The sequence below is a fragment of the Girardinichthys multiradiatus genome, chromosome 4 (assembly GCF_021462225.1).
Source record: "Girardinichthys multiradiatus isolate DD_20200921_A chromosome 4, DD_fGirMul_XY1, whole genome shotgun sequence".
NCBI classification, from domain to species: Eukaryota; Metazoa; Chordata; class Actinopteri; order Cyprinodontiformes; family Goodeidae; genus Girardinichthys; species Girardinichthys multiradiatus.
The window spans coordinates 1,308,567-1,336,414 of NC_061797.1; the positions used below are offsets into that span (position 1 = coordinate 1,308,567).

General features: G+C 41.1%; 1 protein-coding gene across 1 annotated transcript; it reads right to left on the reverse strand.

Moving 5' to 3' along the window:
- LOC124867109 (protodermal factor 1-like) lies at positions 1-27,744 on the reverse strand. The gene is made up of 3 exons (XM_047363374.1): positions 27,387-27,744; positions 20,867-20,970; positions 1-216 (listed from the first exon to the last, which is right to left on the reverse strand). Exons 1-3 carry the CDS (start codon positions 27,742-27,744, stop codon positions 1-3), a joined length of 678 nt encoding a protein of 225 aa, XP_047219330.1.
- Positions 27,745-27,848: the final 104 nt, after the last annotated feature.

Genomic DNA, 27,848 nt, shown 5'->3' on the forward strand with positions numbered 1-27,848 from the left:
TTAGATCTGGTGCTTCTTTTTTAGGACGGAGTCCGGAGGTGCCACTCGTGGGAGGGTGGACAGGGTTCGCTCGGTGGAAGCTGGAGGTAAGGAGTTCAGTTGCTGCCAGCTGGAACTTGACTTGGGATCCAAACTTGAAGTCTTGGCGTGGAAGGCGTGGAAGGCGTGGTCGGGTAAGTTCTCCAAAGGAGCTTGAGCTTGGTCTAGAAACTGAACCTGGAAGTAAGTGAGGACAAAAATCGTTAGAATTTTAGTTCGTCATAAACATGAAGAAAACCAATAATTGGCCGATGGAATGTTACCACAAAGGCAAAACACTCAGGCGTCGAAGTGCTGGCAGCATGCCCCTTTTAAGCCTCCCAGCTGATGATGGTGATGAGAAACACCTGTCACCTCAACCTGCAGAGCTTAAGCGGCACCTAGGGGTGAAGCACCGTAAATAGCAGGCAAAAACAAAGTCTACAACTCCCAGACCCCGACAGTGATATTTTCAGAATCAGCTTTATTGCCAAGTTTGTACATACAAACAAGGAATTTGACTCCGGTACACTTTGCTCTTTGGTTTTGTTTTTGCATTACAGAATATACATATTTACAATGTACAATATACACATATATAATAAAAAGGTGCATTTGCAACATCTGTATGCTGTTGTTTTGTACTCTATTGAATGTTCAACAGATAAACAGCCTGGGGAAGAAACTGTCTCTGTGGCGGCTGGTTTTAGCGATCAGTGCTCTGTAGCAGCGGCCTGAAGGTAAAGCTCTGAACAGTTTATGTGCAGGGTGTGTGGGGTCTGCACAGATTTTAGCAGCTCTTTTCCTGACCCTAGACCTGTATAAGTCCTGGATGGAGGGAAGGTCAGCCCTGATTATTCTCTCTGCATTCCTGATTATTCGTTGCAGCCTGCACCTGTCCTGTTTTGTGGATGAGCCAAACCACACTGAGATGGATGAAGACAGGACAGATTGAATGATGGCAGTGTAGAAGATGACCAGCAGCTCCTGTGGAAGGTTGAACTTCTTGAGTTGCCTCAGGAAGTACAGTCTCTGCTGGGCCTTCTTTCGAACAGTGTCTATGTGTGAAGACCATCTCAGGACCTCAGAGATGGTGGTTCCTAAGAACCTGAAGTGGTCCACGGCCGATACAGTGTTGTTGAGGATGGTGAGGGGGGTGTATGGGGGTGGTGTTCTCCGAACGTCCACCACCATTTCCACAGTCTTGAGTGGGTTGAGTTCAAGGTAGTTCTGACTGCACCAGTGTACCAGCCGATTGATTTTGCTGCTGCTCCATATACCGTACATCCATAGTCTAATGCTGTCATAAGTGTTATGGTTTGCGAGATATAGGACCTCAGAATGCAGACGAGCAGGCAGCGTGATGGTAAGTGCAAAGGTTTAATAACAAAAAAACTCACTTACAGCAGGAGGCAGGAACAAAACAACAAACGGGTAGGCAAGACAGGCATGGCATGAGCAAAAAACAAGACATGATCTGTGAACAAGACATGATCACAGAAAAATGTTTCCGCGATGACTAACTGAACAGGTGTGTATATATGGAGTGAAAACCAGGTGGAGCAAGGAGACAGATTAACTCGGAGCAGGTGAACCGAATAAACTTAATTAACAGAACAAAACGTGGCTGGAGCAAAACAGAGACTCTTGAACACAAACTAGAAAAATAGGAAGCAAAAGCATAACCAGATCCGAAAACCAAACTTGACAAAACATGAACAAGATGACAAAACAAAAGCATGACCAGGAAAATGAACAGAAACATGATTCAAAACTTGAACTACAGGTCCTTCTCAAAATATTAGCATATTGTGATAAAGTTAATTATTTTCCATAATGTAATGATGAAAATTTAACATTCATATATTTTAGATTCATTGCACACTAACTGAAATATTTCAGGTCTTTTATTGTCTTAATACGGATGATTTTGGCATACAGCTCATGAAAACCCAAAATTCATATCTCACAAAATTAGCATATAATTAAAAGGGTCTCTAAACGAGCTATGAACCTAATCATCTGAATCAACGAGTTAACTCTAAACACCTGCAAAAGATTCCTGAGGCCTTTAAAACTCCCAGCCTGGTTCATCACTCAAGACCCCAATCATGGGTAAGACTGCCGACCTGACTGCTGTCCAGAAGGCCACTATTGACACCCTCAAGCAAGAGGGTAAGACACAGAAAGAAATTTCGGAACGAATAGGCTGTTCCCAGAGTGCTGTATCAAGGCACCTCAGTGGGAAGTCTGTGGGAAGGAAAAAGTGTGGCAGAAAACGCTGCACAACGAGAAGAGGTGACCAGACCCTGAGGAAGATTGTGGAGAAGGGCCGATTCTAGACCTTGGGGGACCTGCGCAAGCAGTGGACTGAGTCTGGAGTAGAAACATCCAGAGCCACCGTGCACAGGCGTGTGCAGGAAATGGGCTACAGGTGCCGCATTCCCCAGGCCAAGCCACTTTTGAACCAGAAACAGCGGCAGAAGCGCCTGACCTGGGCTACAGAGAAGCAGCACTGGACTGTTGCTCAGTGGTCCAAAGTACTTTTTTCGGATGAAAACAAATTCTGCATGTCATTCGGAAATCAAGGTCTGGAGGAAGACTGGGGAGAAGGAAATGCCAAAATGCCAGAAGTCCAGTGTCAAGTACCCACAGTCAGTGATGGTCTGGGGTGCCGTGCCAGCTGCTGGTGTTGGTCCACTGTGTTTTATCAAGGGCAGGGTCAATGCAGCTAGCTATCAGGAGATTTTGGAGCACTTCATGCTTCCATCTGCTGAAAAGCTTTATGGAGATGAAGATTTCATTTTTCAGCACGACCTGGCACCTGCTCACAGTGCCAAAACCACTGGTAAATGGTTTACTGACCATGGTATCACTGTGCTCAATTGGCCTGCCAACTCTCCTGACCTGAACCCCATAGAGAATCTGTGGGATATTGTGAAGAGAACGTTGAGAGACTCAAGACCCAACACCTGGATGAGCTAAAGGCCGCTATCGAAGCATCCTGGGCCTCCATAAGACCTCTGCAGTGCCACAGGCTGATTGCCTCCATGCCACGCCGCATTGAAGCAGTCATTTCTGCAAAAGGATTCCCGACCAAGTATTGAGTGCATAACTGTACATGATTATTTGAAGGTTGACGTTTTTTGTATTAAAAACACTTTTCTTTTATTGGTCGGATGAAATATGCTAATTTTGTGAGATAGGAATTTTGGGTTTTCATGAGCTGTATGCCAAAATCATCCGTATTAAGACAATAAAAGACCTGAAATATTTCAGTTAGTGTGCAATATATATCATTCAATATAACATTCATATATCTAAAATATATGAATGTTAAATTTTCATCATGACATTATGGAAATTAATTAACTTTATCAAAATATGCTAATATTTTGAGAAGGACCTGTATGAATAAGACCAACAAAACCCAGAAACCAAAAACCAAACAACCCCAAATCATAACAATAAGAGCCCTGTAAATATTCAATAGCGACTGCTTATCAGCCCGCTAATCACTCACAGCCATGGCTTTCATGAGGTTTATTACTATCTTGCATTTTGTTTCTAACTTCATATGCGTTTTCCATGTGTACGAACTCTCTAGCCATAATCCTAGATATGGCTCATCATATAATGTTATTTTTTCCTATATTAATCTTTCTTTTATTTGTGAAAATCATGTAGCAGGATTTACTCACTGATAATTTGAAGTCCCATTCATATGACCATTTTTCTATTTTATTAAGTGGTCTCTTTATGATTCCTACTACATGCGAGACATGACCCCATCATCTGCATGTAGTGCTGATTTAATGCATTCATCTAGATTTGTACTTCCTGTCATCCCGAAACCTCGCGTTATTTAGCGCAATCCAAACCTGAAGGTGGAGGCTTGGTGCTTCGCTGACATAAAATGTTTCTTTTATTCTGGAAGTAATGTTTGTTAAATGTACAAAACATATTTGCCTAACTTTAGAATAGCGGCAAGTATAATTATGTATGTATTGTAAATATGAATCTGAGAATATTATTTAATATTTAATATTAATATTTTAATATTTTAATATTTTATCAAATAATATTCCGGTCTGTTAAGGATTATCCTGTGAATACCAGCCCCATTAAGGCGATGGTATTAGGACAGAATAGAAAGGTGTGAGACGAGCTCTGGCATTATTGAACAGCATAAACTCTGCACACATATGGAATGAATTCACACAATTTCTTAAAATACAAGAATTTATTAACAAAAATAAGTCAACTCAAAGTCAAACATATTTCAATCAACAAACTCTTTACTATGCTAAAACAATCCAACTAAACTACCAAGCAGAATTAAAGAATAATGAAGACTAATGGGCTATGTACAATATAAACAAGTTGATTAAAGATGATTAGAAATTATGACCAAAAGAGTGATGCAACATTACCATGCAATGTTTATGCTTGAGAACCAAGGATTATCTTGAAGAATCTGGAAGTGAAGTTAAGTTAGTTTTGGAACTAACTTAGAAAATAATCAGCAACATTTAGACAACCCTTCACAATGCAAGATCAGATTAAATATTATTTGAATAAAATAATGTTTTAAATAATGATCTGCTGAATAAAACCAACCTCCTGGATGACTAATTCTCAACGGTGTCTAATTAACTGCCTTTATTTATTAAAATAACATTTGAAGAAATATTATTGAGTATTTTGGAAAACAGCCAAATCTTTCTGGAGAAATGGGGCTTAATGGTGTTTACTTAGTTATCAACTCTAGCAAATGATGTTCAGGGACTATTATTCACTAGCTTGAAAACTAACAACCTTTCTGTTGACTAGCCTTAATGCTAGCACACGTGTTCTTACCGGCTGGCCGTTGGGCTAACAAAGAAGCTAGCTAAAGTGCTAAGCTAGAAGATAGCTTAGCACCAGAATCAACACATACCTTTAAAATACCAGGGTTAAAATGCATAAGTGCGGACGGCGCGTTATGAGCAATGTTCTGGTTAAAACCACCCTTTAAATAAAGTTTATCTTAGCTTTAAAACATACAAAGAACCGGCGCGTGCCGTAGCTAGCCTACTAGCGCTAAAGATCGCCAGGTTCCACAAAACAAACTTCATAGAATGAAAACGTTCAGATTATTTCTTCCTAACTGTTAATCTGCCCAAACCCAACCTCTGACCATGGTGAGTAAACGTTGTCCAGGGGCGATGAAGTTCGAATAAACGTCCACAGTCAACAAGCGGTTGGTTTTCAGCTAACCTCTGCGTTCGCTCTGCAATAGCGTTAGCTCCGGAGGGCTGGGCGGCTGTGAATGATAGGGTTAGCTTCCCGCTAACTTCCTCAGTTCCTTCCGATCAGAAGGTGCGTTCGTTCTGTGAACAAAGGTTAGCTTCCTGCTAACCTCCAGCTGTGGATGAAGAACGAACGTTGTCCGCTGCGGTCTCTGCCGTCTTCGGGGCTTCTCTCGAACAGTTTTGCTTCTGTGGGGCCTCAAAGAGAAAATGTAAGCAACTCTTACACCTTAGTTTCCCCGTTCATGAATGAAAATACCGGATACACAGACAGTATTTCATTCTACTTAACTTTGCATATGATCGGTGATCGTATGGCTTCCTTGGATCCAGTTGAATTTATGTCTTTTTGCCAGCAAAAGACATTCGCGCGCTGGGACTCTCCTGAACCGTCCTCCTCGGAGGCCGTGTGGAAAGAAAGATTTGTGGAAAGGTGGGGGCTTTTATTTGGGTAATGGTGCCACAGGAAGTCCGCAGTTACCCCCTTTCCTGGCTGTGCTGGAAGACGTTTAATGCACTTTATTTTGAAAAGTTCCAGGAAAGTATGTACCGGAGTTTTAGTGTTGAAACCCATGGCTGTGGTCCCAACATATGAATTTAACAACTCACCCATCTTTGGACAGGATTGCAATAGTCAGAAATGTCAAGTTTAATGAAAGGTTCAGAGTGAGATTATGTCTGCTGGTGTTGAAGGAACTGTAAATTATTCTGGCAGCGGCCCCTCTAACTCACTCTGTTCTCCCAACTGTTTTATTAAGAACAAATGTCCAATTTTACATCCCCCTTGCCACAAATAAGCACAAATAGAAATAATGATAAACTGGTTAATCTAATAAAGGACAGATTAAGCCAAATGCATAAATTAAAATTATGTATTTGACCCAAAATGCAGAAGCTTTTGAAATGAATGTAGCTTCATTGCGACAAAAATGTTTACTTTATAGAAATGTACTTATGTTTATTTTGCTGTCATCTAAAGTTCCCCTGAAATGTAAAAGATCGCTGCTTCTGATAGCTGTTATATGAATGTGTGACCTAAATGTAACTTAATTGAGACGGTTACCAACAGAAATCCAGTGTTTTAATGGTGAAAATGTTTTTTTTTCTACAACACAAAGGGAGGAAAGGCAGCTATGAGATTTTTAAGTTTGCTTTGAGGTTCAAACCCTTTCCTTCTCAGTGTCAGGATGGTTACATGTTGATAACCTCCAAATCCATTGAATGCTGTTTGTGGTGTTTCATGAGCAGCAAAGTCTCCAGCGTTGCGGTGGAACCCCACAGTGCCATCTTTTGCCTTCTCTGTGGATCCAGGTTTTATGTCCACATCAGCAACTTCTTGTTTTTGCTACAAGGGAGGTTGACATGAGTTGTGTCTTCTTGTCCATTGAGTCTCATAAAAGGGCACATCAGCTATAATCAAACCCTAGCAGTAAACTTAAAAGAGGGTATTTCTCTGGTAACACAATTTCCCTTACACCCTTGTCAAATGCCAGCAGAGTTTTTGTTCCAAATGTTATAGTTGAAACATTGAGGGAAAAATGGAGCGGGAGATCGACAGACAGATTGGTGCTGCATCAGCAGTGATGCAGGAGTTGTACCGGTCTGTCGTGGTGAAGAGAGAGCTGAGTCAAAAAGCGAAGCTCTTGATTTACCCGTCGATCTACGTTTCTACCCTCATCTATAGTCATGAGCTTTGGGTCATGACCGAAAGAACGAGATCACGGATAAAAGCGGTCGAAATGAGTTTTCTCTGCAGGGTGTCTGGGCTCTCCCTTAGAGATAGGGTGAGAAGCTCGGTCATCCGGGAGGGACTCAGAGTAGAGCCGCTGCTTCTCCACGTCGAGAGGAGCCAGTTGAGGTGGCTCGGGCATCTGGTTAGGATGCCGCCTGGACGGCTCCCTGGTGAGTTGTTCCGGGCACGTCCCACTGGGAGGAGGCCCAGAGGAAGACCCAGGACATGCTGGAGGGACTATGTTTCTCTGCTGGCCTGAGAACGCCTTGAAATACCCCTGGATGAGCTGGCCCAAGTGGCTGGGATAGGGAAGTCTGGGTCTCTCTGCTTAGGCTGCTGCCCCCGCGACCCGACCCCGGATAGCGGAAGACAATAGATGGATGGATGGGATGATTTTGGTTTTATTTTTTTTTTTCCCTTTTTGTAGTTTACCTCCTTGGACCAAACAGCTGGACTGAGACCCTCATTTTGAGGTGGTCTCGGTTCGCTTACAAACAGACTCTGGTGCAGTTTCCTTCTGGTGTAAAGAAGAACCGGCCTCAAACTGACCCAACTACAGGAAACATACGCCGTTTTGGACTTAATGAGCCACCATAGCAAATTTTGTGAATACTGAATGTTCTGAAGACATACCTGATCCACCGACTTTTGCTTAGAAACGCTTCTGCTGGCATGCTGTGGGTCAGGGCACGCAGAGCACATTGTCTCGTTCGGCTTGCAGCACACATTCGCCGATGCCATTTCAGTTTTTCTTTTTATTTAAATAGCGCCAATTCACAACAAATGTAATCTCAAGACACTTTACAAAGTCAATTCAATCGAATCATACATTTCAAGTTGGTTACATACATTCCAATGAATCCTATCAGACAATAGTAGTCAAATTCAGTTAATTCAGTTAATTTATATATTGAGGTGACTGTGGCTCAGTAGGAAGAGTAGTTGTCTTGCAATCAGAAGATTGTGGGTTTGATTCCAGCTTCCTCCTGCCATATGTCAATGTACCCCTGGGCAAGGCACTTAACCTCAAGTTTCAAGTTGCGTATTAGTGTATGAATGTGTGTGTTAGTGAGTGCGATTGGGTGAATGTGACTCTAGTGTAAAGTGGTTTGAGTGGTCTGTATGACTGGAAAAGCGCTATATAAGTTCAGTCCATTTACCATTTATTCAAATTGGTTAAAATGTTTTTCTATCTAAGGAAACCCAGCAGATTGCAACTGAGTCAGTGACTTGCAGCTGACTCGGATGGATGAGCATGTAGTGACAGAGAACAGTCTCTTGCATTGACTTTGCAGCAAACTGAGCATGCATGTAGGGACTGAGGAAAAAAAAACTCCCCTTTCACAGGAAAAAAACCTCCAGCAGAACCAGGCTAAGTGAAAGTGACCATCTGCCATGACCGACTGGGGGCTAGAGAGAACAGAGCAGAGACAAAAAATTCCAAATTAGAAATAGGACGCTGTGCATTGAATGAGCTGCTTTGACACTCACAGCTGTAATAACTGCACAAATACGCAGAACAGAAACACTGCAAGCATTACTTCTATAAGTCTTCCTCCATTTCCAGGTCTGTGGTCTTTCCCTTCCAAGTCAATTCTGTCCAATGGGAGCAATGATTGTCATGTGCGTGGCTTTGTTTACAGTAAAGTTCACTTGCAAAAAGTATAATGTGAAAGCGAACTGCCAAACAAAAAAAAAGTCTTTGTTTGGTCTGGGCCAAACAGATTAAAGGACTTTCCTGGTGTGAAAACACCTTTAGATAAAGTGTTAAACAGAGACCTGATTATCGGAAAATGAACAGTCCATGGATTAATGACAACATTTTTTTCAGATGAACATGCCATAAAGCTGACAGGCTGTAGAAAACAACTAAGTTGAAAGGTCACAGGTTGCCTTTTAACCTCTTAAGCCCACAGGGTTTTAGAAGCAATTTCCGCCTGAAATTGCATACCTGAAATAAATCATGTATAACTCTACAGTTATGAAGTCTAAATGCAAACTTTTGGTTCCTGTATAAAGGTTAGACATATTAAAACATTTCCCAGCGGAACCACTATTGCAACTTTTACTATGTTTAATTTATTTGTGATTAAAAAGAGACTAAATAATTGAAGGTATTCATCAACATCTTGACTATAACTGGAAAAGATTTGGACTGAATCAGTTAAAGCCTATTTGTCCCACAAAGTTTCAGTGGGCAGTGTGCTGGAATTTTGGCACAATTTTACCCAAATGTGCCAAAGCTGTGCTGAATGTGTTTTTCACCTCATAAAAGGGAATCGGATTGTTGTTTAACAGATTTTCCACACATTTGTCGTGCACAAGAGTAATTACAAGTATAAAATAACTAAAACATTGTTGTAATAGTAGACATGTAACATAAATCTGTTGGAAATACAACGAAACACCATAACTTACTCATGGAAATAGTCCCCTCCCTTCCGAAGCTAACCTTCATCATCGTCATCGCAGCCTAGTCTACGTAGTTCTCAGAAGTATATTCGATTTTCATGTCACTGGTCCGCTAAATGTTGTCCAGAATTTCCAAACAAGTAATTATCCTTTTCTGTGTGTTATGTGTGATGGATTATCTAAAAAATAACACACTACTGGAAGCTAATGAAGCAACACATAAGCTAGCAGCCAGCAGACTGTAATTTGCACACCATAACGCATCAAGCACGCATGAGCTACACATGCAAATTACATCACTGGAGAAGGTGCTAGAGACGAGTTTTGGCTTTTTAGAATGGTGAGAGTCTCTAGGTTGTGATGATATGAGACATGCGGGAGTGATGCAAAAAAGAAAGGTGTTTTTTGTACAGTTTTGTTTACAGAATCAGCCATGTCTGAGGGACCTTTAAATGTCATCGCGTGTGTTTATGTTGCTGTAAAACTAAAGGTTTTTATGCAAAATTTTGGGAATTGTTTTGTGAACATTAAAGCCTCTTCTTGAGAGGTATTTAAGAAAAAAAAAACTGACAGGGTTTGACCTAGTTTTATAGATGGCTAATAATGGATGCTGCTCTGCCCAGCCCATTGGGCTTAAGAGTTTAAAGACCTTATAGCCTTTAAATGAGATGATTAAAAAAATGAATACCTTCATACTTGATATCTAATATGTTCAAACAGAAATAACTGTAAAAGGTTTTGTTTGGTACAATAAATAGAATAGTGTCATGTTGGTTCTTACGGATCTGACCCACATGCAGAAAAGCAACTCAGGAGACAAAGATTTACGGTAATGTGTTTTATTTACAGTGAAGTGACTTGGGCAGGGAAACAGGAACCAGGAAACCAACTGTAAAAACAAACAGGTTGATGAGCAGGATAACTCAGGGTCTTGAACTAATACTATAAGATTTAGTCTTACTTGGTTAATGGAGTGATCCGCCAGAGGGAGGAAAGTGGAGAGACCAAGATGTTGTTTACCCGTGAGACTGATTAGGATGAAGGTAATGTGTGCCAGAATGATTAATGGGTCCAGGAATACAGAAGTCGGCGCAGTGGAAAAAGGAAGAGGGTGGACGAGGTTCTTGTAGGCTCGGCGAGGAGTGAGGAATCCAGGAGGCTGCCAACCAGCGAGGTCCGAGAGGTGCGGCTCTTGATTCATGAAGAAGAATGACTCTTCCACAGGAAAAGGTAAATCCTAGCTGTGTTCACCACAAGGCAAGGTCAGGTTCTGGTATTCCTGCAAGGTAACAAGATCAAGTTACTAGAAATTCCAGGCAAGGACAAGACAAGGTAATGTGGCTTGAGCTGTACCACTAATGGACAACACTCTGGCAACGAGTTGTTGACAGCCTCCTCCTTAAATGCTCCTCAGCAGGTGATCAAGGAAATGGTGAACACCTGTCGCCTCTCCTCCAGGTTCCACGCCATCTACGTCTAAGCAAAGTAACAGCACCAAAACACAAAAATCCAGATCCTGACAAATAGATTTTTTAAATGTTCATCTCATATCTATATTTTCAACATCTGATTTCAAAGTCTGCTACCCAACTATGGCAAGGCAAAGCAAGTTTATTTATATATCACATTTCAGTAGGAAGACAATTCACAGTGCTGTACATGAAAGAGATATAATAAGGACATTACATGACAGTGGCATGAAGGTAGTTAAATTATTAACAAACACAAATAATTAAAGAGAATATAAATTAAAATGATAAGACTATAATAACAAAATAATAATGATAAGATGATTGAAAAGAAAATGAAAGGAAAGTTGGACTGAAAACTTAACTAGTTATGTTTAGATAGCACAGTCAAAGGCCACTCTAAACAAATAAGTTAATCTTGATTTAAAGCAACATAGGGTTTCAGAGCTTTTACAGTTTTCAGGGAGTTTATTCCAGATTAGCAGTGCATAATAACTAAAAGCTGTTTGGTTCTGGTATAGGGTATGCAGAGTAGATTTGAGCCGGAAGAACTGAGAGGTCTGTGTGGTTGATACATTGACAACAAGTCTGTAATGTATTTTGGTGCTGAGCCATTCAGTGATTTATAGACTAACAGAAGGATAATTCTAAAGAAGGCTGACCTTGTTACTGCCTTTATGCACCTCTGATGGTTCAGGTCTGAGTCCATCACTACACCCAGATTTTGAGCCTGATTGGGGGTTCCTATCTGTATTAACTGAAGCTGTGCGCTAACTTTTAAACGCTCTTCCTTTGGTCCAAAAAAATTTTAACTTGAAGAAAATTTTGGCACATACATGCATTGATTTCTCAACAGCTAGAAACAGCTAGAAACCACCAGTAAGGCTCGAAACCTGGGTGTAGTGATGGACTCAGACCTGAACCTTCAGAGGCACATAAAGGTAGTAACTAGGTCGTCCTTCTATCACCTAAAGAACATCTCAAGGATTAAAGGACTAATGTCTCAGCTGGACCTTGAAAAACTAATTCATGCGTTCATCTTTAGTAGAATTGATTACTGCAACGGTGTCTTCACAGGTCTGCCTAAAAAGTCGATCAGACAGCTGCAGTTGATCCAGAACGCTGCTGCCCGCGTCCTCACTAGATCTAAGAAAGTGGAGCACATCACCCCGGTTCTAAAGTCCCTACACTGGCTCCCTGTAGCTCAGAGAATAGACTTTAAAATACTTCTGTTAGTCTATAAATCACTGAATGGCTTAGCACCAAAATACATTACAGACTTGTTGTCAGTGTATCAACCAGCCAGACCTCTCAGGTCTTCTGGCTCAAATCTACTCTGCATACCCAAAACCAGAACTAAACATGGAGAAGCAGCTTTTAGTTCTTATGCTTCACTAATCTGGAATAAACTGCCAGAAAACTGTAAAAGCACCAAAACCCTAAGTTGCTTTAAATCAAGATTAAAAACTTATTTGTTTAGAGTGGCCTTTGACTGTGCCATCTAGGCATGATTAGTTGCATTTTCAGTCCAATTTTCCTTTCATTTTCTTGTCCATCATTCTATTATCTTTATTTTATTTTACTTTTTTAAATTACCTCTGTTGTTTGATTTTATCATTTGATTTGTTTTTCTGTATCTGTATCAGTGTTAATTTGCTTTGTGATTGTATTGTAATTGTATGTACAGTGCTTTGAGTGTCTCCTTGCTGCAGAGCGCTATATAAATAAACTTACCTTACCTTACCTTAACAGAACAGACCTTCAGGCATGGAAAAAAGTAAAGAATTCTATGCATTTACCAAGCACTTGGATGGGTTCATTGTCCCCTGGTGATAACGTAATGTAAAGCTGTGTGTGGTCTGCATAGTTATGATAACCTATATTGTAGAGTTACCTACTGACACAAAAAAGTACCTGTCCTTCAAGTAGGATTTAAACTAATCAATTTGCTGTTCCAGAAAGGCCGACCCAGTTTTCCAGGCGCTCTAATAAAATGGAGTGATCAACAGTGCTGCATTAAGGTCCAATAATACTAGCACTGTGGTTCTTCCACAGTCTGCATTTATATGGATGTCAGTGAACACCTTGACAAGGGCAGTCTGTGTACTGTGGTGACCACGCAAACCTGACTGGAATACATCGAAGTGGTTGGTCATTGTTAGGAAGTTGTTTAACTGCTGAAACACAGCTTTTTCAACAATCTTACTGATGAAGGGGAGGTTTGAGATAGGCCTGTAGTTCTGCCTGTAGTTCTGCCGTTTTTCATTAGCCGCTTGATAATTGCGGTTTTTAGAGCCTGAGTAAAAACACCTGACAAAAGGGATGTGTTTATTATTGGAGTTAAATCAGACATTATGACAGGCAAAGCTTTCTTAAGGAGAGCTGTGGGTAAAACATCCAGACAGCACAGCAGGAAGAAGAGCTTAGTTGCTGTATGATTTCTTCGAAGTTTTTGTAGTTTATTTGGTGAAATTGTAAAATTTTGTCAAAATCTGTTATAGTTGGAGATAATTTTGGTACTGGAATTGATATGGATGTGCTGACTGCCCCTCTGATCTTTCAGGTTTTTTCAGTGAAGAAGTTAGCAAATTCATTGCAGGCCCTAGAAGAGTGGAGTTCAGATGCTACAGTTACAGGAGGGTTTCTTAACCTGTCAACCGTGGCAAATAAGGCACAAGCATATTTAATGTTTTTGCTCTGGATCTCAGAGAAGAAAGATTTTTCAGGAGTTATATCTGAAGAGTCTCTCTTTATAGATGTTATAGTGAACCTGGAGTCCAGTCTTTCATCACCTGCAATCAGCTTTTTGACACTCCCTTTTTTCACTTCTGACTGGTGGAGCACTTGTCAATGGTGACTTTTTCTTCCCAGAAACAACCTTCACTTTAATTGGAGCAACTGAATCAATAGCTTATCTACAGTGTTACAGGGCACAGTGGAGGTAGAAGAGTGCATCTGGTTAAAGGTTTCATCATCACCGTCCTTTAAGATACATTTTCTTATAATGTTTATTTGGCTAACTGAGTCATCAGAGATGCTATAAAAAATAACAGAAAAGTGGTCAGATAGGGCAACATCAGTTACAGACACCTTGGAAATATTTAGGCCCTTAGTGATGATCAAGTCCAAAATATGTCCCTGTTTGCTGTTTAATATATTGAGTCAAACCAAAATTTCTAAGAGGGTCACATACTTCTATTGGACTTCTGTCTTTGGGATTGTCAACATGACTGTTGAAGTCTCCCACAATAATTAAACCGTCATAATCAACACAAATCACAGATATTAGCTAATTAAAATCACTGAAAAAGTTTGTTTTGGACTTAGGAGGCCTGTAAAAAGCTCTTTACCTTGAGAGCCATATATTCAAAAGAGTCCAATTTGCCCAGAAATATCTTTTTATGAATCTTTAAAACAAGGTGGCCACCTTTTCTTTGTTGTCTGCTCTCACAAAGAAAATTGTAGTTCGGAGGCATCCACTCTTTCAAAATGGGTGCTTCATTAAATTAATGTAGCCATGTTTCTGTTAAAACATAACATCAAATTATGCTCAGTAATGTGGTCATTGATTAAAAATGATTTTCCTGACAGAGATCTAATGTTCAATAAAGCCAGTTTATATGACTTAGTGGCTGATATTAACTCTGTGTCTGATTGTACTTGACAGTTTATGGCTTTTAAGTTTGATTGTTTATTACTGTCTCTTATCCTTTTAGATTTGTTCTTTCTGTCACGTATAAGCACAGAGATTTTACAACTATCTCCCATCAGGGGCCCAAGTTTTTCCTTGAAATGATCATTTATGATAGTTACCTCTTGGGCCCAGACTGTATCACAGAGAAGTGATTTGAAGGTCCTGATTTGAAGGAGATAGATTAGGAGGTGGTGGAGCTCTGTGGCTTTTGTAAGATGTTGGTTTAGTAGCAGTACCTGGGCCATAGGGGGTGTTGAATGAAGAAGATATCAGAGTCATTTGGGTACCAATCTTAAAAACTTCTTTCATATTGTCAGTGAAATTTAGTAAAGCAAATCCCAGGTCCATTGTGGTGAAGAGAGAGCTGAGCCGAAAAGCAAAGCTCTCAATTTACTGGTCGGTCTACGTTCCTACCCTCACCTATGGCCATGAACTTTGGGTCATGACCGAAAGAACGAGATCACGGATACAAGCGGCTGAAATGAGCTTCCTCCGTAGGGTGGCCGGGCACTCCCTTAGAGATAGGGTGAGGAGCTTGGCCATCCGGGAGGAGCTCGGAGTAGAGCCGCTGCTCCTCCACATTGAGAGGAGCCAGTTGAGGTGGCTCGGGCATCTATACCGGATGCCTCCTGGACGCCTTCCTCGGGAGGTGTTCCAGGCAGGTCCCACCGGGAGGAGGCCCAGGGGACGGCCCAGGACACGCTGGAGGGACTATGTCTCTCGGCTGGCCTGGGAACGCCTTGGGCTCCCCCTGGAGGAGCTGGAGGAGGTGTCTGGAGAGAGGGACGTCTGGGCGTCTCTGCTGAGTCTGCTGCCCCCGCGACCCGGTCCTGGATAAGCGGAAGACAATGAACGAACGAACGAACAAATCCCAGGCTTAGTGGAGAGAGGGTAGGGTTCTGTGTGGTCTGCTGTGAGGGGTGTTTAACTGCTGGGTTGATCTGGGTTGGTGTTCTGCGGGAGGGGGGTTTCGCTTCCACTTCTGTGGAATTAGGCAGGGAGACCTTTTGTAATGAACTCTCTCTCTCAGCAACTGCTTGGTTATCTCTATTCAATTCAATTATGTTTATTTATATAGCGCCAATTCACAACACATGTCGTCTCAAGGCACTTCACAAAAATCAGGTACATGCATTCCAATTAATCCTAATCATTGAACAGTGCAGTCAGATTCAGTTATTTATGCAAATTGGATAAAACGTTTTTCTATCTAAGGAAACCCAGCAGATTGCATCGACTCAGAGACTTGTAGCAGTCACTCCTCCTGGATGAGCATGTAGAGACAGTGGACAGTCACTCGCGTTGACTTTGCAGCAATCCCTCATACTGAGCATGCATGTAGTGACAGTGGAGAGGAACAACTCCCTTTTAACAGGAAGAAACCTCCAGCAGAACCAGGCTCAGTGTGAGCGGCCATCTGCCACGACTGACTGGAGGTTTGAGAGAACAGAGCAGAGACACAAAAAGAACACAGAAGCACTGATCCAGAAAGGTGTCACAAGTAGACACAGAGTCAGGCCAGGTGTAGCTTCTAGCAAGAGAAAAGAGAGAGAACATAAAGTTAAAAGCTGAAATAACAGCAAATACTGCTAAATTGGAGAGTAGTGTGAGAGTAGTGTGAGAATCTAGCGGACTAAAACTGGGAGCTGATTCCACAGGAGAGGAGCCTGATAACTAAAGAATCTGCCTCCTGTTCTACTTCTAGAGACTCTAGGAACCACCAGTAAACCTGCAGTCTGAGAACGAACTGCTCTGACAGGAATATATGGAACAATCAGATCTCTCTATGATGGAGCTAGATCATTTAGGGCTTTATATGTGAGGAGGAGCATTTTAAATTATATTCTGGATTTAACAGGGAGCAAATGAAGCTAAAATAGGAGAAGTATGATCACTCTTTTTAATTTTCATCAGAACTCTTGCTGCAGCATTTTGAATCAGCTGAAGGCTTTTAACTGCATTTTGAGGACATCCTGATAGTAAAGAATTACAATAGTCCAGCCTTGAAGTAACAAATGTATGGACTAGTTTTTCAGCGTCACTCCTGGATAGGATATTTCTAATTTTGGCAATGTTCCAGAGGTGAAAGAAGGAAATCCTAGAAACCTGTTTAATATGGGATTTAAATGACATGTCCTGGTCAAATATGTCACCAAGGTTTTTTACTTTTTTATCGGAAATCAATTTAATGCCATCCAGGTTAAGTGATTGACTAAGCTGTTTCTTTTTTAAAGACTCCGGTCCAAAGACAACAACTTCTGTCTTGTCTGAATTTAGAAAAATATAGTTTATTAAAATAAAATTATCCTGAAAAGGAAAAGCCAAATTACAGCTTAACTCAAAACTCAAATCAATAACTAAACTAAGCAAACACAACTTAAAACACAAGAGATTAACTAAACAAATGATCTCAGGAGGGAGAGGGAAAGGGCTGCAGCAGGTGGACAGCATGACAGCATGTGTGGCAGTTCTCAACAAACAAACCGGGGCAGTAACTGTTGTCCCATGGATTACTGCAATAAAATAAATGTGTTGACATGAATGTAGGTCAAATTATAGCAGTTTCAAAAACACATAATTATAAGCATGCTTTATGAGTATATAATTTTAATATATTCAATACAATGATTTGTTCACAGCATGTTTAGTTATACACTATTGCTATATGATCACACAGCAAAAAGCACTGAAATAACAAAACTAAAAACAAGACACATAAACACTGAGAAAATGAGGAAAATTGTGTCAAAGTCCTACCTCAGCCCGTGATATGCCACTTTGGTTTTCCATTCTGCATTGGGAAGAAGACTCATATTTCACCGCATTAATTATGAGGTTGAGAAAGAAAAACATAACATGTTGCCTCCAGCTAAATTCAGCATTCTGTCACGTTCAATGCTGCTCGATTAAAGTGCGCTAATTAATAGATTAAACATAAGGTCAGACGAACATCACAGTGTAAGGATATTCTTCTTTAAAAAATGACAGACACTTTAGCTGTTGAACGCTGTGATTTTGTGCAGATCACTTACCACTCACTGTCTTTGTAGCCTGCTCTTTCCTAGTATGTCCACTCACGCCTTGCAGTGCAATCAGACACTGTCACTTTAGTCAGCACCAACCAAAAGGGAGATATCTTACATCGTTCCTCCTTGGGCAAAACGCTACTTTTAAAAATAAATAATTTCATTGCATTTTTTAAAGTTTTGATCAAATTTCTTTTTTTGATTGAAATAATTTTTTGTTTGATTGAATAATATTTTTTGGGTTGAAATAATTTTTTGTTTGAATAATGTTTTTTTGGGTGAAATAACTTTTTTGTTAAATTGAATAATAAAAAGGCAAATTTCCCATCAATGTTCCTCATAAACCATAACTTCTCTTACTGCCAAAGCTGCTTGGGGTCTCTTGAACAGCCAAGGGGACCATAAGACTAACCAGTGTTTTTCAGTACATATGGCTGTGTCAGATAGCTTAGGGCATTTTTCAGATCTATTTTTTCAAAAGGGGAAAATCAATAAATTGGGTTGGAGAGAGGCCGAAACAGAAACATGAGCTTGTGATATTTACTTTGCTGTTGGGCAAAACATGTCAAGAGATCATGTCAAAAGATGTTTGGGCACAAGATAAGTCAATAAATTATTAGCAATAATAAGAGGCTTGCTATTTTTTACACTATGTAACCTATTTAACACTCTACATGTGCTATTCTCAGCAACTCCATTTGAGTAGTCCCAAGAGATTTGCGTCTGTGTAAAATCATGTAATAATTATGCGCTGGGTTTACTAATTTTTTTAAATGTTCTACCAGTCATGAAATGTAGGATTAACTTTTTGTCTTTATGATTCCTATTGGATAATATGATGGACCTTGCCACTGATTCTGTAGCTCCCTGTTTAAAAGTAAAATATATTTGAGGCCTAAGAAGCACTAAACATAATTTCTTCAAAATGTCATCCTTTTTTAATCACTCTGTATTAATACAATTTCTCTGTGTTAATTACATTTTTCTTCTGTTTGTTTGCAGGTAACTCTAGTGTACTGCATCTGTGTTTAAGTATTTTCCAGTCCTTTCTACCCTCAGCTTGTGGATACTGACTTCCTCAACCTTTTTTAGGACGTTTCCTTAAGAGGGAGGTGCTACTCTCTGATTCCCCCTGTTGTTTGCTTAGGAGAGGAATTGCAGCAAAGTCTTATTTGATGCTGTTTGCTGGCTTCCTTGGAAAGCCTAGTTATGGCATGATTGAGTTAAATTGTGTTTTTTGGAAATAACCTCAGTTGATTTACATTTGAGTCTTTGAATGGAATATGAGCCTGAAGTGAATGATTTGAACCTTTAGACAGCTTAGAGATTCAGGACTGCACAAATAACATGAAATTGAACTAAACCGAGTTGAGTACATTAATAAATAAAAACATACGTTTACATTTGATTTAGATTTACATGCAATAATGTAAAAAAAGAAAAGGGAAGATGTAAATGACTGCAATGTGTCTTGCAACCAAATTGCTCATAACCCTATGATTATATCTGCTCTTTAGAAAATATTGTAAAATTGCCCTGACAACAGTTAGTCATTCTACTTTGACCGTGGTTTTCCTTTCATGCCTCTAAGATTGCACCCTGGCCAGACAGACCAGGTAATTGGTTTGTCTCTGGGTCTTGTGTCTGTGTGGGTATGGGGAATAAACCCCAGCTCTGCCCCAGGATGGTCAACAGCAGCTAGAGTGTTTGATGTTGTTTTGACCCTGCTTATCAGAGGTCACAGTGAGGAATTACAGAGTTAGCTGTCAAGCTGAGACCAATACTCTTCCCAGAGGTAAGCTACCTTCAGAGTTCCTGAACCAGTCCCACAAACCAACACACTTTCTCTGTTTTCTCTTTTCTTTTGCTTTTTGGCACAGCAGTCTTTCCCACTGCATTGTTCTGCTCTCATTGGGTTTACCGGCCTGTTGTTGCCCTCTGGGAGTGACAGCGGAGAAGAAAATTACAGAAGACAGAACTTTGCCAGTGAACAAGAATTACAGATGCTATTGACAGACAGGCCAATGCTGCTGGTAGATAATTTCATAGCTTATATAAAAACAAACATATCCATAAAAAGTGAAGAATTCCACTCAATGACAGCAATAGAATTGTTGGGTGAAAACAGATCATATTTTGCTTTTGGTCTAATCCAGCATAGCCCTGGATGTGCATGAATCTCTAGATAAAAAAAAAAAAAAAAAAAAAAAAAAACTTCTCTTCAAGATAAAAATAAGAACTCATTAACAGACAGATGTTCAGCTTTTAATGATGAAATTAGTTCATGTGAATTCTGAAAGACTGTATTTTAATCTTCATTATTAGTTCCTAACACAACCCTAAATATGCTAATGTTGTTGCCCAAAATTATGTAAAATTTAAGGTAAATAAAAATACTATGTATAAATCTACGTTTATGGTTTAACCTAGGGACTCTCAAGAAGAGAAAAAACTATCAATAATCATGCTTTATTAGGTATGGCCTCTATACAAATATTTCAATCCTGTAAGACTCACAAATGGAAAACACAAAGAAAGGCTATTAGAAGTTTATTTTTTATATACATTTCTTTGGCGCTCAGACTCCGGGGGAAGACCTGTATGCTGCAAAAGATGAGGGCTTGAATTAGTATTTTTAGGGTTAAATTAGAGATGTCTTCCCCCCGGAATCTGACTGGTGGTGAAATGGAGGCCTGAAGGATCGGTTGTTGTGAGTCCAGAAGGAGGAGATGGGGAGGAGGTGGGTCAAAGCTCAGCGGAAGAGTGAGAGAATCTTGCCGATGAGGATCTTTAAAGCGAAGCCTTGGAGATGATTGGCTGGAGAGACGGTGCGGACTTGACGCTGATTGAATGGGCGGAGACGCATGGAGGAGCCATTGGACCGGCTGAGGTAGGAGGGAGTCTTCCAGATTGAATTTTCGTCAAAACTTTATTTGTTATCTTATGTGATTTCTACTACATCTCTGCATTTTTGTCACATATCCATCAAAGTTAAAAACTATTTCTGTATCAGGTACATTTCAGAAAACCTACATTGCTATAGTCCAATGGCTCTATTTTAAGTCAGCATACTTGACCACATTTGTTGCTTAGTTAACACAGATACAACATTCCCAACAACCAGTTCTGGCACTGTTTAGAATGCTTTTTTTTTTTTGATGTTCGCCGGTGCGTTGGTGGTTCTCGGTGTACGGGGCTAGGTGCTCTGTTGTGTGCTGGCTCACTCTTGGTGGTTGCTTGGCGGGGCCTGGGCACCCTGGCTCTGTCGGGCCTCTGCTGAGGTGTGGTGTGCCCTTGGATCTAGGGGGGCCTGGGTCCATGGCTGGATCTGCTCCGGCACCCACAGGGGTTCAGGTGATTATAGATACACAGATATACAGATATACTCTATATTGATCTGCGGTTGCCACTAAATACATCTTGCATTAATTAGTATCAGAATCAGAATCAGAAAAGCTTTATTGCCAAGTACGTTTTTGGACATACAAGGAATTTGTTTTGGCATAGTACTCAAATTAAACAGTATATATATAGTTACAATATGTGCACAGTTTTAAGTGGGTGAGAGCAAATACTGCTCTATAATGTAGAGCAGTATAAGATGCGAGAGCGGTACAACAGTGCAGGTGTTCAGTGTGCAAGTATGCCAGTGCAAGTAAAGCAGACGTCCAAGCTGAGCATTAATGTAACGCATAGAGTTGCAGCAAAAAAGGGGGGTTTTGGGGGAAAGGGAGAGTGTCAGGGTGGTTTCCAGGCTTTGTTAACAAGGCTGGTGGCAGATGGGAAAAAACTGTTCTTGTGGCGTGAGGTTTTGGTCCAGATGGACCGCAGCCTCCTGCCAGAGGGGAGAGTCTCAAAGAGTCTGTGACCAGGGTGGGAGGGACCAGCCAGAATCTTCCCTGCCCGCTTCAGGGTCCTGGGGGTGTACAGTTCCTGGAGCAACAGTAGACTGCAGCCAATCACCTTCTCAGCAGACTGAATGACACGCTGCAGCCTGCCCTTATCCTTGGCTGTAGCAGCGACGTACCAGATGGTAATGGAGGAGGTGATGATTGACTCAATGATGGCTGTGTAGAAGTGCACCATCATAGTCTTTGGCAGGTTGAATTTCTTCAGCTGCCGCAGGAAGAACATCCTCTGCTGGGCTTTCTTGATGAGGGAGCTGATGTTTCGCTCCCACTTGAAGTCCCGGGAGATGATGGTTCCCAGGAAGCGGAAAGATTCCACAGTGTCAATTGTGGAGTCACAGAGGGTGATGGGGGCAGGTGGGGCTGGGTTCTGCCTGAAGTCCACAACCACCTCCACTGTCTTTAGAGCGTTGAACTCAAGGTTGTTCTGGCTGCACCAGTCCAACAAATGGTCCACCTCCCATCTGTACGCGGACTCATCACCATCAGAGATGAGTCCGATCAGAGTGGTGTCGTCCGCAAACTTCAGAAGCTTGACAGACTGGTGACTGGAGGTGCAGCTGTTGGTGTACAGGTAGAAGAGCAGAGGAGAGAGAACACAGCCTTGGGGGGAACCGGTGCTGATGGTCAGGGAGTCAGAGACATGCTTCCCCAGCCTCACGCGCTGCTTCCTGTCAGACAGGTGGGGTCGGGCACACTCTGCTGGGAGAGCTTCTCCTGGAGCAGAGCTGGGACAATGGTGTTGAAGGCAGAGCTGAAATCCGCTTCTACTTACTAGTAGCATGTAGTTCATCTGTAACGTTGTTGTCATATATGTGACATGCCATGGCAAAACCAGGAACAGGTCTACCCGTGGTCAATCACCCTGGAAGCTGGGCGGTAACAAAAGCTGTTAATTTAAATAACTTTGTATAGCTTGCTGCAACACCTCCCCTAACAATGTTTGTCAACAGAAGCACCAATGACTGTACTTGAACTCACAGAAAGATTATTTACAGCACACAATATTTGTGTGCATTTCACAAACATCTTTCAAATGTCTAAACAACTACAACACCAAATTTAACGGTAACACACACGCAAGAAAAACTAAGCAAAAAACTTAACTTAAAACTCTTTGACATTTACAAAATTGAGAAATGTCAACTGTTTAAGTTTTTTTTAAATTTCTGCATGTTATTTGTGTCTGCAAATTAGATCATGACTGCACCTTGGTCTGAAATTAACATGCTGCTTTTGTTTTTTAAATGAACGTTTCAAAAAAGTGTTTTATGGACCATTTTAAAATACAAAGAAATCCAACCAGGTTTCTGGGTTTTGGCAATTGATCACTCAATAGGTGGGACAATAAGACAGCAGTTTGGGGGTTGGTGATCAATGTGTGTGTCTGATAGGTGTTTTTGAACAGGGGAAATTCGGGGTAAATTCTGAACAGGGCAAACAAAAGAAATATTTTCCTCAGCTTTTAATATTTGACTGGTCAGGTTTACGTGAACTTGTCCGCTTTGCTGAAAATACATGATTTATTTTCCATATAATGAATCATGATATATATATATATTTTTTTTACAAAAGTCTGATGTCCTGCTATTGCCTTTCTACTGCTAATGAATCCATCAGTATCTTGAACATGAGCTCTGAAGAAGGTTTGTGGGTACAGGACTGTGTCCCAAGTAAAGAATTCTCCTTTCTTCTCCCATAGCATTTACAGTCAAAGTTTATTCTTCATTTAGCTGTCTGTCTTCTTCAAATTTTGTGATGGCAATAGCTTCTGATATCTTACTTTCTTGCTCCTCTGCCGCCAGTCCAAAGCTTTCTTCATCATCCTCGTCTTGGGTTTAACGTCAGCTGGAAACTAGGAATGTTCTCCTAAGTTATGCAGTTCCTATCATCAATTTCTTCCACTTCATCTTCTGATCCAGAATCTGAAGAGAGTCCGGCGTCGTCATTGGTCATGGTAAAGAAGTACTCCAGCCGCGGTTCAGGTCTTGGGTGATGCGTTCAACTTTGTCCATTTTGAAGAAACAGATTCTTTTTCAAATAGCAGCTGCTTTAAGTAGCCATGTGCTCACTAGAGGGTGACACGGGAGTGGATTTTCTCTCCTGTCCCATCCCACTCCCAAAGAAAAATGTCTTGTCCCATCCCAATCCCAGGCCGGCATAACGAAAAAAATCCTGTCCCGTCCCACTCCTGGTAAATTGACTCCCACTCCCATCCCGCTCCCATTCAGAACGACTCCCACTCCTGTGCCACTCCCATTTTTGTTTTCTTCATTTAGTCTTTTGACAATTTCTTTCTTTGAAGGACCAGTTAGGTCCCTGTTTTTAGCTGTAGTAAAGGCCAGTTAAAGTAAAAAGAATAATAATGAAGAAATAATAAAATATCAAACAAGGAAACAGACCATGCCTATCTTAGTTGAATAAACAAAATGTACATAGCTGTATTTTACTCATTTATTAAGTGATTTCCTTTGAACAATGACATTACTTTTATGTTTCAAGTTGCTGGAACGAAAGAAAAATGCACCTAGTAAGAGAGCTGTACTTGTTGAACAAAAGGACAAAAAGGCATTACCTTCATAATTTAGAAACTGTACCTCAATGGTTCACAGTCCTGGTCCTCAGGGACCCCTTCCCTGCAGGTTTTAGATGTGTGTCTGCTCCAGCTCACCTGATTCAAATTCTGACATGACCTCCTATACAGGCATCAAGAATGAAGGGTCAAACTGGACAAAATTAAAACAATAAAATCATCATTAAAAAAATAAATGTTGTGAATGTCCCATAAGTGAAGTAAATGTAACATGAAAGAAATGTAACATTAAATGTGCCATTAAATTAAAGGTACCATTTATTTATTTAATACATCATTAGAAACAATCAATGTACCATTATATCATGAAATGGACTATTATGCAATTAAATGTGCCACTGAATAATTAAGTATAATTTTAAAGATGACATGACGTAATTAGTGGTACACTTAATATTTAATGATGTATTAAATAAATTGTACATTTAATGGTACATTCAATTTTTTTCTATTTCACAACATATTTATTTAATATCTTCCCTTGATGAAGCATTTCTATATGGAGCCCGCGAGGGGTCAAGGGGGGATATTTTTCTTTTTTGTGTCCCCACGCAATAGTCTTTGCGTTATTTCGCAAACGTTTGTGGGATAGTTTCCAAACCAGATAACTGCAAAAATGAAACAAACACTACACCCGTTTTGAGATTTATTGAGTTTTATTTTGAAATCAGCCTTAAATAAAATGATCTTCAAATCAGACTAAAAGACAGTTTTTATCCACAAGCTGTCAAACAAACTACTGAACAATAATACTGCACAAAACCACATCTGTGACACTTTGTTTGCTTATTACTGCTGCATGATGTGTACTTTTTTTTGTACGCCATTAGAGTTTTTGTTTTTATCGTGATTTGAACGGTTCTTCTTATCCTAAGCATTTAATCGCATTGTTTACTGCGTGTTAACCTGCATATGACAAATAAACCATATCAATCACATATCAGTGTTTGTTTTATGAGCAGTTTGTCATCTGTGCTGTTGCTCCAAAATGCCGAACGCAAAGGTATTGCGTGGGGACGCAAAATAAATAAATTTCCCCATGTCCCCTCATGGGCTTCCGTACCTTACCTCTTAAATCTTTTGTGCACATGCAGCAATTTTGTTGGTCAGATGAGACTTGACACATGATGGTACTTTTGGTTTGATGAATGAAGAGATGCAGGGCTGATTTAATCCAGAATCTGCCTTACAAGTGTCCTTTAATCACTGGTTTACTTGATTATGACTAAACACGTTTTACAAGCAGCAGACTGCGTGTTAACACCGCTGCATTCAACTCTCCTGAAGTTCGGTAATATTTGCGACTTTCCTGTCAGCTCTATGAGTTTAATAGATAAGTCCTTATTTCTGACTTTACGTTACAAATCCAATTTGCTCCCTCCATTCTGAACGCAAGTGGAAAACATCGATCAGAAGCACTGTTGGCTTGTGGGTTGTGTAGTTCGTTTGACTCGCATTATAGTATAGGCTTCTTGGAAAGCCTTGGATTTTTTATCCTGTACCGTCCCAATCACGTGATCTTTACTGATGCTGTCTCCCGTCCCGCGGGATTCCCAAAAAAATGTCAGCCTCTAGTGCTCACATCAACTACACAGCTTATCGGCCGACACGCATAACAAAAGACTGAACGGGAGCCAAACAAAGACGCTATATAAATGAGCTGTGGGTTTTCCCTCCCCAATATGCAGATGCGGGCTGGCCGGGTTGTACGCTGAAAACAGGCCAAGTTTAAACACAAAATTTACAGTTTTAAAATGTCCGAAACTGTCATTTAGAGAATCATTTAGAGAATCTTAACTTCAGCTTTTTGCAATAAAATGAAAATCACTCTTTTCTCAGAAATGGATGGTTTTTCCTGTGTTGAGGTAAAATAATGCTGTCACTGATATCCTTGCGGCCTCAACCTCACTCAGTCCGGATGTCGTGAGAAAGAACAGATGAGGAGCAGGAAATTAAGATTAATTAAATTAAATTAAGTTTAATTTGGAAGCTAATAAGTCCAATGATTTCTAATGCAAAATGAATATACAAAATAACACAAGAAAGAAAATTACATGAGGCCCTTACGGAGAGAGATCGCAGATTTCAGCAAAGCATGGCTGTCTTTACCCCGATGTCTCTGTCATTACAAGTTCCAGTACATCTTTATACCGTTGACTTCAAATCTTACTTACTGTGCCTTCCCCTTTTTGCAGTCTGGTGATGTAAATCAGCCAAGCTCCCTTGTGGTATCTATACCATGCCCAAAAGTTGACATTTATTGCTTTATTGTCCCTACAGCCAGCTTTTACTGCTTGCAGCTGCCGAGAACCCCCAACCTCTGTTTCAACCCTGCTCCATCCTGACTCCTGCTGTGATCTCTCCTCAAGGCTCACTCATGTTAAATCTCAGTTTAATGTTCCCACATGCAAACTAAACTAATATCATGAAAGTACATGATTTTAATTTTCAACACCTGTTTTTCTCCATTTGCGCTCTGCTGACTTGTTCTTACTTTTCTCATGGCGTGTCACATATGTGTTTCTACAGTTGTACAAGCAGGCTTCTAGGGCTGTATCTGTTATCATTCTGGGCTGTTAGTCTGCTGCGCCTTTGTCTGCTGCATGTCTGTGCTGAAGCTGTTCTGATGAATGCTTTTACCTGCTCCTTCCCTGCCAGTTCCCTAATCATGCCACACCAGCTCCACCTGTGCACATGGCTTTATAAGCTGCTCTCTGGCAGGCAAACAGCACCAGATTGTGAAAAGCCACTGTGTGAGTACATGTCCAGCATTCCTTCCTTGCCTATTTGCCTGATCCTGATCTCGTTTTTGCCTCCTGGATTTCTCTGCCCTACCTTGCCCACGTTGGATATCTCCCTGGCTTCTAATCTTTGTATATCAACCTTGCTTCTGCCTCCTGACTGCCGCCCTCTGCCTAAACCCTGGATCCGTCTGCCATGACACCGTTTCTGTGCCCCGACCACCGATTCAAGCCTCACCCTCAGATTCTGTCGCCTGTACCGGCCTTTTCAGTTCTGACCCAGTTTCTGTCCCCTGAACACCACACCCGTTCTATTCACTGGGTTTGTAAACCTGAGGATTCCTTCCGGTGTGGCGTTACCCTGCTGTCACCAGACAATCACAGTGAGGAGCCAAAAATCATTATCCTCGTCCTTCCACGGATTCTGAGATGGATGGTGGCTTTATTTCTGAGTTTCTTATTATTCTCAGTTTTCTGCTCAGCCACTAACCCGTCTGTCTACCTTCAGAGGTTCCTGAGCCTGCTGCTGGTGGTTTCCTGCCAATTGGTGGCGGGTTTGGCGATGTGCTGCTTTGTTGGCTGTTGTGCCCAGGGAGTGCAGGGCAGCAGGCTGGAGGGTGGCATGGAGGAGTTGCAGTGTGTGGGGTGGGGGGTTGTGTACCGTTTTTGGATGTGTGGTCACGGCATTTGGATTGGCTAAGTTGTGATGGCGGAGCTGAGTTGGTCGGTGTTTCTCCCTGGGGTGTCGTTGCAGTGGAGTTGGTGTGCTGTGTTTGTGTGGTTGCGGGGGTATGCTGGGGGCTGTAAACCCTGGGTGCGTGCTGCCGGCCGAGGACTGCTTGCCGGGGAGTTAGTCCCATCTTGGTGTGGGGTCGGGGGGTCAGTTGTAAATATGGTGCTCTGTGGTGTTTGCTCTGTTGCGCTTTTGGATTGCGTGGGTGGAGGCCAGGGTGGCATTGTGCAA